Raw genomic sequence first — 14,382 nt, 5'->3', positions numbered from 1 at the left:
GAATAGAATAGAATAGAATAGAATAGAATAGAATAGAATAGAATAGAATAGAATTCTTTATTGGCCAAGTGTGATTGGACACACAAGGAATTTGTCTTCGGTGCATAAGCTCTCAGGGTGCATAAAAGATATAAGTAATAAATCATGATCATAGTCATCATAAAGACATTCCTCATGAATCATAAGACACAACGATGTATAGCAACAGACTGAAACTAATCAAGGAGAGAGAAGCAACCTAGAACTAAGGAAAAAAAAATCCTGACAGTAAGAACAATTAATCAGTGGAACAGCTTGCCACCCGAAGTTGTGGGTGGCCCAACACTGGAGGTTTTTAAGAAGAGATTGGAGAACCATTTGTCTGAAATGCTATAGGATTTCCTGCTTGAGCAGGGGGTTGGACTAGAAGACCTCCAAGGTCCCCTCCAACTCTGTTATCCTGTTATTCGAGATGGACTCAGTTCTCCCAGTTGTGGGGACATTATCAGAAGACCTAAAGGAGCAGGCTGGAGACAGATGGTCCTGGAGAAGCTATCTATCCATACGGTCCCTAAGAGTTAATACCAATTTGATGGTACATAATCATTCAAAAACGTGGAATTCAGCCCAGAGTTAAAAAAAATCAACATCTAACCAACTAGAACGATACTTTTCTCCCGGTTAGCCCTAAAAAGCAGCCCCACCCACACACAAAAAAAGGAGGAAATTCTCTGCAGCCCTACATAATTTATTTCTTTAATTAGACTGAGAGCAGAGCTCATCTTCATGCAAGGCAGTCTGATTAAAAACAACATTTTTATCATTTCGGTAAAAGGTACCAAATCAGGTTCCTTTTTTTGGAAAGTCTCCAGAGGGAAGCAGCTGCTGAGAACGCCCCGCTGTATCTCCGCACGGTTTTGATTAAGAGCAAAGATTTTTTGGGTTTTCTTTTTTTTTTTTTTTTTGCTTTCTCTTCCGTCCTAGTTCTGAACTTTGGAGAAAACATTGGCATTTAAGGCAGGGGTGGGTTCTACTTACCTTTACTACCGGTTTGCAACGGGATCGCGGGCGCGATACTCCAATCAAGGGACTAACAACTCAGACAAACAATCAAATGGTAAGCAACAGCCTACTCAAGGAACCACAAAAGAAGAAAACAGCAGTCCCGCCAACAAGCCACTTGCATATAAGCAGAGAGCAAAACCCCACTCCCTTCTAACACTGATGGTGTTACCTAGTTGGGTCATGAAACGTCTGAAAGAAAATTACCTAGGTCAGAGAGCACCAAGGACCCCACAGTCCTTCAGGGACCCTACAGTCCTCCTCCTCCTCTCCACAAACCCCACTCCCTTCTGATGATGTTACCTAGTTGGGTCATGAAACGTCTGCAAGAAAACTACAAAGGTCAGAGAGCACCAAGGACTCCATAGTCATTCTCGTTGTTGTCGTGGTCCTCCTCCTCCTCTTCTCTGCATAAACCCCACTCCCTTCTAGCACTGATGATGTTACCTAGTTGGGTCATGAAACGTCTAAAAGAAAGCAATCAGGTTCAGAGAGCACCAAGGACCCCCAGTCCTCCTCCTCTTCGTCCTCTCCACTAACCCCACTCCTGTCTAACATTGATGTTACCTACCAGTAGTTGGATCGTGAAATGTCTGAAAGGAATCCACCACGCTCAGAGAACATCAAGGGCCCCACAGTTCAACCCTGAGCTACAAATATTCACTTGTATCGGTGAAACACATGCGCTAACTTGATGTCCTTCCCGAGCACAAATTTGCAAGTTCAGAAAACGCCTGGGTGTATTTCAGGATGGAAGACTGCAGCTACAATTGGTTGGGTTTATTGATTTCATGCATGGGGTTTTTCCAGGTATTATGGATTAAGGCTGTGCGCCTTAATCATTATGTGTGTGTCTTTTCTACAGCACGGAACATTTTTCCATGAAAAGAACGCTGGCACTTACGTTAAGCTTCTGCACCGTATCTTAAATCCTATTACACAGGGGGGTTGCAGCTCGATATCTTTGGATTCGCGAACAGACCGGATCTTGCTATCCATTTTATTCCTATTTCTTTCTCTCTGCCTGTCTATCTCTCTCTGTCTCTGTCTCTCTTGTCTGTCTGTCTCCCTTTCTGTCTCTGTCTCTGTCTTTCTGTCTGTCTCTATCTCTCTGCCTGTCTGTCTGTCTGTCTGTCTCTCTCATTCTGTCTCTGACTCTCTTTTTGTCTCTCTGGTCTCTCTCTTTCTGTCTCCGTCTCTCTTTTTGTCTTTCTGTCTCTGTCTGTCTCTGTCTCTATCTCTCTTTCTATCTCTGTCTGTCTGTCTGTCTGTCTGTCTCTTTCTGTCTCTGTCTCTTTTTGTCTTTCTGTCTCTGTCTCTATCTCTCTTTCTCTCTCTCTGTCTTTCTGTCTCTGTCTCTCTCTCTCTCTCTCTGTCTCTTTCTGTCTCTCTGGTCTCTCTTTCTGTCTCTCTCTTTTTGTCTTTCTGTCTCTCTCTTTCTGTCTCCGTCTCTTTTTGTCTTTCTGTCTCTCTCTGTCTCTGTCTCTATCTCTCTTTCTGTCTGTCTCTCTCTCTCTTTCTGTCTCTCTCTTTCTGTCTCTGTCTCTGTCTCTCTTTTTGTCTTTCTGTCTCTGTCTCTGTCTCTATCTCTCTTTCTCTCTCTTTCTCTCTCTATGTCTTTCTGTCTCTGTCTCTGTCACTCTCTCTCTGTCTCTTTCTGTCTCTGACTCTCTTCTGTCTCTCTGGTCTCTCTCTCTTTCTGTCTCTGACTCTCTTTTTGTCTCTCTGGTCTCTCTATTTCTGTCTCCGTCTCTTTGTCTTTGTCTCTGTCTGTCTGTCTGTCTCTATCTCTCTTTCTGTCTCTGTCTCTGTCTTTTTGTCTTTCTGTCTCTGTCTCTATCTCTCTTTCTCTCTCTCTTTCTCTCTCTGTCTCTCTCTCTTTGTCTCTTTCTGTCTCTGACTCTCTTTCTGTCTCTCTGGTCTCTCTCTCTTTCTGTCTCTGTCTCTCTTTTTGTCTTTCTGTCTCTCTCTTTCTGTCTGTCTCTGTCTCTGTCTCTGTCTTTCTGTCTCTGTCTCTCTCTTTCTGTCTCTGTCTCTCTCTTTTTGTCTTTCTGTCTCTCTCTGTCTCTCTGTCTCTTTTTGTCTTTCTGTCTCTCTCTGTCTTGTCTCTATCTCTCTTTCTGTCTCTCTCTGTCTCTTTCTGTGTCTGTCTCTCTCTCTCTCTTAAACCACAGCCAATTTCAGCTGCCAAAGGACCAACCTAGACCTCTCAAACCTGCAACCAATGGGATGATCTGCTGAAGGGGGTCTTCTCTAATTATGCACCTTCTCAGCTATAAATCTGAAACACGGACAGCGTGTTTCGTTTCATGGGCCCAGTTCTGATCCACGCCAGGCGACGGTGGTGGAAGAGGGGAGATAATACTCGATAATGGCAGATTGTCGCTTTTTCTTCACTTTTTAGCATCGGCACGTTGGAAACAAAATTGTCGTTACCCAGAGGAATGATGGGGTCTTTTGCTGAGATCACCCACTGGATGAAAAGCAAACGTTCTCATTCTCTGCGTCTTCGTTATTCTGATCTATTCATTCATTGATTTGCCATTTCCTATACAAGGGTGGCAATTAAATCACTATGAACTCCAAGTACGTTACAACCAGGTGTGTGTGTGTGTGTGTGTGTGTGTGTGTGTGTGTGTGTGTTTTCTGGCTGGTCGTTTGCATTCCTTTTAGAGAGTCGTTGAGGCCATTTGGAGGTTGGAAGGAGGTCAGAGTTAAACCTCCAAATGCTTCAACAATCCTCTAAAAGGATGCAAATGACCAGAAAACCACCAGGCTCAGAAGGCACCAAGGAGCCCACAGTTGTTCTCCTTCACGTCTTCCTTCTTCCTCTTCCCTCCTCTTCCTCCTCCTCCTCCACTCCACAAACCCCACTGCCTTCTAGCACTGATGATATTACCTACTTGGGTCATGAGACATCTGCAAGAAAACAACCAGGCTCAGAGAGCACCAAGGACCTCACAATACTTCTTCTCGTGTTCCTTCTTCCTCTTCCCTTCTCTTCCACCTCCTCCTCCTCCACTCCCCACGCCCCACTCCCGTCTGATACTGATGATGTTACCTAGTTGGGTAATGAAACTGTCAGGTTTCGAGGTCGTCTCAAATAAATTGCATTTCAAACAAAGTCTTTGAAGGAAAACTCCAATTTATTAAGCACGGCATTCTAAAATCCGACTCCATCGAAGCCAACACTGACTTCCAGCCCCAAAACCCTCCCTTTCCGTTCCCCACTCCCCTGCACTCATTGGCCATCTTCCAAGTCACTCTACCCCTAATCTACTGCTCCAGCTCAAAGGAATTTCCCCCCTCCCATCCCATCTCCTAGGCGGGGATATTATCTCCAGGGAAAATAAGTAGGTGAAAAGTCAAATGTCCCTTTCCAGACGCCTCCATTTCTCCTTCTTATGTCAGCACTAGAGTAAATGCAGCTTGAAGTGCTGACATAAACATCCAGCAACAAAACCACTAAGCACAGAGAGCACCGAAGACCTCACAGTTCTTCTCCTTCTCATCTTCCTTCTGCCTCTTCCCTTCTCCTTCATTTCCTCTCCGCAAACCCCACTCCCTTCTAGCACTGATGATGTTACCTAGTTGGGTCATGAAACATCTGCAAGAAAACCACCAAGCTCAGAGAGCACCAAGGAGCCCATGGTTCAACCCAGATCAACAAATATTCTCTCTCTCTTTTTTGGTATTTCTGCAATCAAGTTCCCCTTAAGAACCAGTTCTCCTGATGATTGGCCCAAACTCACATAGCCTGCTTTCATGGATAAGATGGATAAAGGGATAACTCAACCCTCAAGTACAAATACAAGAGCCTTGGTGGCGCAGCTGACTACGTGCTGTTAAAGTAGCACCAGCTGCCTGCAATTACTGCAAGTTCGAATCTCACCAGGCTCAAGGTTGATTCAGCCTTCCATCCTTTCGAGGTAGGTGTTCTGTCCCTGTCTCACACACGCACACAAACAGTCAGCCAGGAGTTAAATAAAACTTGCAGACAATAAATTCCTTCAATAACAGGATTGGCAGCAACCCAGTAGCTGCTTGCCAAGAACTTTACTCACAGAGAACCAAAACAAATACACAAAGCCACAGAATTGTCAAGTCCAGTCCGTATTAAATCGAAGGCAGGCAGATAACGTAGTTTCAGAGATACAATGCGACTCGCTAGTTTTGTCCATCACAGAGCCTGAATGGCCACATCCCCTTTTATCCCCTGTGGGGTGTGGTCCAGTGACTCAGCTTAATCTCTGGCACGCCTTTTCTTCTGTTGCGGGCGCTTGTCTCTCCGACGCTGGTGTGGATCCAGCCAAGATTTATCTCCATCACTGTCCGACTGCGACTGTTCGGAAATACCTGGCTCCTGGCCAATCTCTTCTCCTTCGGGAGACACCTGAGGCATTGCCAGAGAGGAGGGTCCTGGAGAGGGAGGCCTGGCCAACTCCTCTCCTTCACCTTCAGAGTCTTCTCCCTCCGATAAGACGGACTCAGGGGTCGGTGTCACAACAGTAGGTAAAATGAGGACCCGGATTGTGGGGGCAATAAGCTGACTTTGTATAAAAAAGAACACCACTTAGGGGGGGCGAAAGCCCTACTAAGCAGGTATATACAAAAGTATGAAGGCTATTGCTTAACGCATTGTAAGCCACCCTGAGTCTCCAGAGAAGGGCGGCATATAAATCGAACCAATAAATAAATTGAACCAATAAATATTGTATGAACAAACGTCTCGCTTAACAGAAATGTTGGGCTCCATTGTGGTCGTAAGGCGAGGACTACCTGTAATAAATACGTTTTTCTGCCTGATCCCAAAAATATCAAATTCCATGGTACGCATCTCCAGTTAAAAGGGACTCTCTCAACGGGTCTTGTAAAGACTTTCGATTCCTATTTGGAAAGCTCCCAGGAACCAGAGTGGGACGTTATTGTGCTGGGTAAATTATCTGATTCTATAAAACAGAGTTTCCTATTTTCCCATATGCATGAAATGTGGAGTATTATTTTCAAGGGGACAAAAGATCGCACTTAACGTTTTGGGGGTGGGGGGGCGGATATATTTCTGCTTCTCGCAGCTAATCTACGAAGCTGCAGCATACGCTGAAATTCATTTAACATATTGTAGGAATAATGAGTTTCTGACAGGCGTCTTCCCAGCAACACTTTTTCCTCTTCGTTTCCCCACCTTCCTCGTGTTGTTTTTAAATCATCTTTTTTATAAAAAAAATAAAAAATAAAAAAATTGCTTAACAAGAGAGCCAGAGGAAGCATTTGGCAAAACCCGTAAATTATCATCTGTGGGATTTTACACAGCAGTTAATAAAAGTTCTGTTATTTTGTTTGTTTTTTTCTGATTAGCAACAAAAGGGAAGTCAGCTGTTCCATTCTAAGGGTGGCCTTGAGTTTCTTTAAGACTCCGGAGGAGCCAAGGAAAACAACCTTGGCTGAGATATTAGAATTTAATCGCCGGGAAAACCATTGGATTGGGTCAAACGAATTTAATATGTCAGCCTGACAGGCCTTTGCTGCTTGCTGAGTTTATTTATTTATTTTATTAGTCATATTTCTATGCCGCCCACTCTCCGAGGACTCCGGGCGGCTTACCCCAAAGACAGTATACTAAATAGCATATTGCCCCCCAACAATCTGGGTCCTCATTTTACCCACCTCGGAAGGATAGAAGGCTGAGTCAACCTTGAGCCTGGTGAGATTTGATCCGCTGATCTGCTGAACTAGCAGTCAGCTGAAGTAGCTGCAGTACTGCACTCTAACCGCTGCGCCACCTCGGCTCAGTTTGCAGGTTTTCTTGCAGACGTTTCATGACCCAGCTAAGTAACACCATCAGTGCTGGGAGGGAGGGAGGTTTGCTCTCTGTTTAGATGCAAGCTCCTTTTAGCACTGATGATGTTCCGTAGTTGGTGATCAAATGTCTGCAAGAAAAGAACCAAGCTCAGAGAGCACCAAGGACCCCACAATTCTCCTCCTCCTCTTCCTTCTCTACTCCACAAACCCCATCAGCACTGATAATGTTACCTAGTTGGGTCATGAAACGTCTGCAAGAAAAACCACCCAACTCAGATACCACCACAGATCCCTCATTTCAACCTTGAGCTGTAAATATTCTCCTTTATTAATATATCAGTCTAGAAAGCTGGACCTTTGTTGGCTGGAGAGCCAGACAACTCTGGAATTCCGTTCCTCCCAGGAAATTTGCAACAACTTCTGCAATTTTTTGGGGGGCGGAAGTCCCAAAGATTCAAAAAATTGAGATGACTTTTAACACTTCAGGTTCAGCCACAGGAACTTTTTAAGGCGCTCACCAAATGTTCACTTTGAACCTGCTTTATAATTTGCAACGTTCTACAGGTAGTCCTCACCTTATGGCCGGTTGCTTAGTAACCGTTACAATAGACCTCCTGGCAGATTCTTACGACCCCCTGCTCCAAAGTTCTGACCGCTGCGATCACATGACCACCTCTGGGCCATTGGCAACTGGCCCACATTTATCGCTGTTCAGTGTTCACAGTGTCCTACCGACCCACGACTGCATTTTATGACGGTTTGGCTGAAAACCAGTGTTTACTTCCACTTTTCGGCAATACCGGCCGCATATCAAACCACTGGTTCATTTAACGACCACAGTGGTCGCTTTACAACCACAAAAAAAAAATCAGTGGGTCCACAAGAACGACTTGATTTATGACCGTCATAACTAATGACTGAGATGAGCAGGCTCTGTTACGGTCGTAAGTCAAGGACTACCTGATTTTTTTTTAAAATAAGAAAAAAAAAAACACACCAGGCCTTCCACTGAGCTAATTCCCATATTCCGCTCCCGTTCGCACATAAACACACACAGAGAGAGATTCCTGAAAGAGGAAACGGTTTAGTTTATGGTAAAGCTGGCTGAGGAACCCCGTTTTAAAGGATCGGTTCTTTCTGCGGTCGGCAAATGAGGACAGGTAGAGAGGTCCTTCCTCCCAGAAGCTCGGCTGGCCAAGATCAGAGGGTTCCTCCCATCAGTTCTGTGCATTTAAAAGCAGAAGGGTAAAACTCCCATCAAGCCTCCTCCACAGCAAAGCCTCTTTCCAGGAAAAGCAAAATGAAAAGTCCCTCACCCTCTCTTCCAGGCGGTTCAGCTGCTCCTTGTAGTAAGTCTCGTGTTTCTTCAGCTCCTTTTCCTTTTCTTCTAGCTGTTTGGCCTGGAGAGGAAAGAGGAGAGGAGAGGAGAGGAGAGGAGAGGAGAGGAGAGGAGAGGAGGGATGGAGAGGGGTGGGGCAGGGGCAGGGGGAAAGGAGAGAAGGAAGGGGCAGGGCGGAAAGGAGGGGAGGGGCAGGGGCAGAGGAGGGGACAGGAGGGGAGGGGGCAGGGGTAGAGGAGAGAAGGGATGGGGAGGGGCAGGGGCAGGGGGAAAGGAGAGAAGGAAGGGGCAGGGCGGAAAGGAGGGGAGGGGCAGGGGCAGAGGAGGGGACAGGAGGGGAGGGGGCAGGGGTAGAGGAGAGAAGGGATGGGGAGGGGCAGGGGCAGGGGGAAAGGAGAGGAGAGAAGGGAGAGGCAGGGCGGAAAGGAGGGGAGGGGACAGGAGGGGCAGGGGAGGGGGCAGGGGTAGAGGAGAGGAGAGGAGGGATGGGGAGGGGCAGGGGCAGGGGGAAAGGAGAGAAGGGAGGGGCAGGGCGGAAAGGAGGGGAGGGGCAGGGGCAGGGGAGGGGACAGGAGGGGCAGGGGAGGGAGTAGGGGTAGAGGAGAGGAGGGGAGGGGAGGGGCAGGGGTAGAGGAGAGGAGAGGAGGAGGGGCAGGGGAGGGGCAGGGGGAGAGGAGGGGAGAGGAGAGGAGGGAGGGAAGGGAGGGCAGAGAGAGAGGGAGAGGGAGAGGGAGAGGGAGAGGGAGAGGGAGAGGGAGAGAGAGAGAGAGAGAGAGAGAGAGAGAGAGAGAGAGAGAACATACATGAAGAATAGCCAACTTTCAATAAAATCAACATTTGGTATCAGTTCTGCCCAAAAGATTTTCTGCAGGCATTGAAACTTGCAGGTTTTTTTGGCCCAGTAAGATATTCATACAATCATGATTTGCAATAGACAAAATCCAGCGCTGGGCCATTGTAAAGGTAGTCCTCGTTTTACAACCAAAATTGAGCCCTAAATGTATGTAGCTCAGGAAGATGTTTGTGAAGTGAGTTCTGCCCCCATTTTGCGAACTTTCTTGCCACCGTTGCTAAGTGAAACACTGCCAATGTTAAGGGGGGTAACCCGGTTGTTAAGTGAATCAGGATTCCCCACTAACTTTTGCTTATCAGAAAGTCACAAAAGTGGATCGTGTGACCCCGGGACAGTACAACCGTCATAAATATGGGTTCAGCTGCCAAGCGTCTGAATTTTGATGGTGTGACCATGGGGAATGCCGCAACGGGCGTAAGTGTGAAAAACGGTCATAAGTCATTTTTTTCAGTAACGTTGTAACTTGAAACAGTCACTAAACTTACTGTTGTAAGTCGAGGGCTACCTATACAACAAATTCATTGACAGAAACATAGAAAACTGATGTCAGAGAAAGAGTTAATGGACCACCAAGTCTTCCCTTTGAATTTTTTCTTTCTTTTTCTTTCTTTCTTTTTCTTTCTTTCTTTCTTTCTTTCTTTCTTTCTTTCTTTCTTTCTTTCTTTCTTTCTTTCTTTCTTTCTTTCTTTTCTTTCTTTTCTTTCTTTCTTTCTCTCTCTCTCTCTCTGTTTCTTTCTCCCTTCCTTCCTTTTCTTTCCTTTCTTTCTTTCTCTCTCCTTTTGTCCTTCCTTTCGTCTTCTTTCCTTTTTCCCTCCCTCCCTCTCTTCTTTCTTTCTCATTTCTTCTTCCTTCCTTCCTTCCTTCCTTCCTTCCTTCCTTCCTTCCTTCCTTCCTTTTCTTATTTCCTTTCCTCCCTCCCTGCTTGCTTGCAAATTTGTCTGCTAATGTACGGCTGTGAGAGTTGGATCACAAGGAAGGCTGAGCGCCGAATTGTGGTGCTTGGAGAAGAGTCTTGGACTGCCAGGAGATCCAATCAGTCGATCCTCAAGGAAATCAACCCTGGCTGTCCTTTAGAAAGACAGAAGTATCCTGAAGCTGAAGCTCAAATACTTTGGCCACCAAAGGAGAAGGGAGGACTCCTTGGAGAAGACCCCGATGTTGGGAAAGATGGAAGGCGTCAGGAAAAGGGGACGGCAGAGGTTGAGATGGTTAGACAGGGTCACCAACACAACGGACATGAATTTGGGCAATTCCAGGAGACAGTAGAGAACAGGGGTGTCTGGCATGCTGTGGTCGAGCCCCCCCACCCCCAAAAGGATTGAGCACAACTCAGCAACTGAACAACAACAACAAAAATCCCATTAACTCCCAATTTTGACTTCTTACCTTGCATTCCATTTCCTGGAAGCATGTAAATAAACACAGAACACAATCAGTTTATACGACAAGTTAAATAAAAGAAAAGTGCTACACAAACAAAACCCGAGCGAACTCTCATAGTTAAGGGTACGTTTACACACCCACACACACACACCCCAAAATTGTGGAGATTCTTGCTGGAAAATCAAACTTCATTCCTGAGTGAGCTGCTAGAAAGAATAAAGCCGTCCTGTGAAATGGGCCTTCGTTGACCCTTTGGGACAGGGGGGAAAGAAAGAAAGAAAGAAAGAAAGAAAGAAAGAAAGAAAGAAAGAAAGGAAGGAAGGAAGGAAGGAAGGAAGGAAGGAAGGAAGGAAGGAAGGAAGGAAGGAAGGAAGGAAGGAAGGAAGGAAGGCAGGCAGCGGCACCAATGCACATACACAACGCAAAGTATTTACTAAGGAAACGCTGAGGCGTTATGAAATTTGGGATGAGAACGAAGAAGTGTGCGTGCCTCAGACTGCCAAACTTCGTAAGATGTTGGCAATGTTGTTTAAATATGTTTTTATATATTTATATGTATATGTGTGTGTATTTACGGTATGTATGTGTGTACTTGTGTGTGTGTGTGTGTATACAAGTTCGAATCCAAGTAAGGGTATGGCTAGCTGATGAAAGCTAAATAGCTTGAAATAGATCTATACTAGTCTCCCTTTATTTCTTTATCAAAGAAATATAAATTTGGTATAAAATGGTTTGCCGTGAATGCGACTGCTTGAGGGCTCCTGGATTGGAGCTGAAAGGCGAAAGGGATGCAGTATGCTCCCTCCCACATAACGGGAAACTAGTAAAGATCTATTTCAAGCTATTTAGCTCTCATCAGCTAGCCATACCCTTACTTGGATTCGAACTTGGGCTGCCTGCATATATCTTTATCAGCGAAATATAAATTTGGTATAAAAAGTTTTCGCAGGTGTGTGTATATAAAAAGTTTAAATCTCGGGTGTTTTCCCGTGTCATTAGAAGTCTGTTAGTTAAAATGCTTAAAATCCTGGCTAAAATCCCAGCTCAAAATCCTCTAAAATCCTAACAAAACACTTTGTAAGATCTCTTAAAAACTTTGGCTAAAATCCTAACCAACACTTTAAAGGGTTTTTTTGGCTAACTTTAAAGTGTTGGTTAGGATTTTAGCCAAAGTTTTTAAGAGACCTTACAAAGTGTTTTGTTAGGATTTTAGAGGATTTTGAGCTGGGATTTTAGCCAGGATTTTAAGATTTTAACTAACAGACTTTTAATGACACGGGAAAACATCCGAGATTTTAACTTTTTACATATATTAAGTTATATATATATATATATAACATATATATATGTTAAATTTATATTTACTGACAAAGAAATAAAGGGAGACTCGTATAGATCTATTTCAAGCTATTTAGCTCTCATCAGCTAGCCATACCCTTCTGGGATTTGAACCTATATTTCTCAGTAAATATAAATTTAACACAAAATAGTTTGTCGTGAAAGCAACTGCCTGAGGGCTCCCTGATTGGGAGGAAGAAAGGCGAAAGGAAGCAGTATGCTCCTTCCCATATTCGGGTAGACCAGGTTGCTTCGATAGAAAACCCATATATATTATATATAAAAAATATAAAAGGGATATACATATATAAAAGGGATGTGGTAGCTCAGTGGCTAAGACGCTGAGCTTGTCAATCAGAAGGTCGGCAGTTCAGCGGTTCGAATCCCTGGTGCCGCGTAATGGGGTGAGCTCCCGTTACTTGCCCCAGCTTCTGCCAACCTAGCAGTTCGAAAGCAGGTAAAAAATGCAAGTAGAAAAATAGGGACCACCTTTGGTGGGAAGGTCACAGCGTTCCGTGCGCCTTTAGACGTTGAGTCATGCCGGCCACATGACCACAGAGACGTCTTCAGACGGCGCTGGCTCTTCTTTCACATCGTCTTGAACAAACATCTCATTTCTCATCCAGGTAACATCATCAGTGTTGGAAGGGAGTGGAGAGAGGAGGAGGTGGAGGAGGAGGAGGAAGATGGGGAGATGAAGGCTGTGAGCTTGGTTGCTTTCTTGCAGATGTCTCATTACCCATCTAGGCAACATCATCAGTGTTGGAAGGGAGTGGGGTTTGCTCTCTGTTTCTACACAAGTGGCTTGTGCTATCACTCTTGGTGGGAGTGTTACATAGAACATAACTGGCTGTTCACCGCCCTGAGTCCTTCGGGAGAAGGGCGGTATATAAATATAATTTTATATAAATTTATATAAATATAAATATAAATATAATATAATATAATATAATATAATAATATAATATAATATAATATAATATAATATAATATAATATAATATAATATAATATAATATAATATAATATAATATAATATAATATACAAACAAATAACATATGTTGCATCAAACTCCACTCCTTTCTAGCACTGATGAAGTTACCTAGATGGGTAATAAAATGTCTTCAAGAAAACCACCAAGCTCAGAGAGCACCAAGGAACCCACAGTCTTCCTCCTCCTCCTTCCTTTCTACAAACCCCACTGCCTTCTAGCACTGATGAAGCTACCAAGATTGGTAATGAGATGTCTGCAAGAAAACCACCAAGCTCAGAGAACATCAAGGAACCCCACAATCCTTCTCCTCCTCCTTCTCCTCTCCACAAACCCCACTGCCTTCTAACACTGATGATGTTATCTAGATGGGCAATGAAATGTCTGCAAAAAACCCACCAAGCTCAGAGAGCAGTAAAGACCCCGCAGTTCTACCCCTGGGCTACAACTATTCTCTTCTACTGATATTCCTCCACAAATGCCATCCTTGGCAGCTACAGAGTTCAGACTTCCCATTTGGCTATTAATGCGAAGGTCGGGTTTTTTTTTTCTTCAAGTCTTTGCCAAGAGATAGCGGCAGTTTGAGGAGGCAGCGAAGCGGAAACGAGCTAAAAAGGAAAAGTCACAAAGCTGTTGGAGCTTTCAATATTCAGCCTTGGAAATTTAAGTTTATTAAATGCACGCCAAAGGGAGAAGGAGAGAGGGAGGGAGGGAGGGAAAGGTCATTTGTGCATTGTAAGTGGCGCACAGAAAGTGCGGGGGGGGGGGTCTAAGCCGAGACCCTTTGCAGAATTCGAACAGATCAATTAAAAGTAATTTCCAGGGTGTCATAAAGGAAAAAAAAAACAAAGACAGCAAATGAATAAACTCACCGCAGCGGAACAAGCAAAAGGAAAGAGAAAACTGAAGACAGAGTCTGATCATTAAGAAATAGACAAAGAGGTCTGTTAGATCAAGCCAAGATCCCACAGACCAGCATTCTGGGCGAGAAGGTAGGAAAGTACAGGCAGTCCTTGAAATAAAACCACAGAGGGGGGAGGGAAGGAGAGAGGGATGGAGGGAGGGAGGGCGGTAGAGAGGGGGAGAGAAGGAGGGAGGAAGAGGGAGGGAGAAAGAGGGGGAGACTGGGAGAAATAGGGGGAAGGGAGGGAGAGGGAGGAAGAATGGGGAGAGGGAGAGGGAGGGAGGGAGAGATGGGGAAGGAGGGAGAGGGAGAGGGAGAGAGAGAGGGAGGAAGCGGAGGGAGAGGGAGGGAACGAGAGTGGGGGAGAGGGAGAGATGGGGAGGGAGAGAGGGAGAGATGGGGAGGGACGGAGGAAGAGAGAGGGAGAGAGAGAGAGAGGGAGAAGTGGAGGGAGAGGGAGGGGAGAGATGGAGAGGGAGAGAGGGAGAGGGAGGAAGGGAGAGGGAGGAAGGAGAGGGAAGGAGGGAGAGAGAGGAAGGAGGGGAGGGGAGGGAGAGAGAGGGAGGGAGAGAGAGGAAGGAAGGGAAGGGGAGGGAGAAAGAGGGAGGGAGAAAGAGGGAGGGAGAGAGAGGGAGGGAGAGAGAGGAAGGGAGAGGGAGGAAGGGAAAGGGAGGGAGGGAGAGGGAGGAAGGGAGAGGGAGGAAGGGAAAGGGAGGGAGGGAGAGGGAGGAGGG

At 45.4% G+C, this 14,382-nt stretch overlaps 1 protein-coding gene across 2 annotated transcripts in view; it reads right to left on the bottom strand.

Moving 5' to 3' along the window:
• CHCHD3 (coiled-coil-helix-coiled-coil-helix domain containing 3) overlaps nucleotides 1–14,382 on the bottom strand; it is a 203,070-nt gene that overhangs the window by 68,602 nt on the left and 120,086 nt on the right. The window contains exon 5 of one of the 2 annotated variants that reach the window (XM_034420781.2): nucleotides 8,157–8,240. The exons of the other annotated variant lie outside the window; for it this stretch is intronic. Coding sequence (XP_034276672.2) covers nucleotides 8,157–8,240 — 84 coding nt within the window. The remainder of the gene's footprint in view (nucleotides 1–8,156; nucleotides 8,241–14,382) is intronic. 2 annotated transcript variants of the gene reach the window in all.

This window comes from Pantherophis guttatus, chromosome 7, assembly GCF_059756535.1.
Source record: "Pantherophis guttatus breed Tessera chromosome 7, ASM5975653v1, whole genome shotgun sequence".
Taxonomy (NCBI): domain Eukaryota; kingdom Metazoa; phylum Chordata; class Lepidosauria; order Squamata; family Colubridae; genus Pantherophis; species Pantherophis guttatus.
Note: the sequence above shows the minus strand (reverse complement) of the source record. Positions and strands in the feature narration are given on the sequence as shown.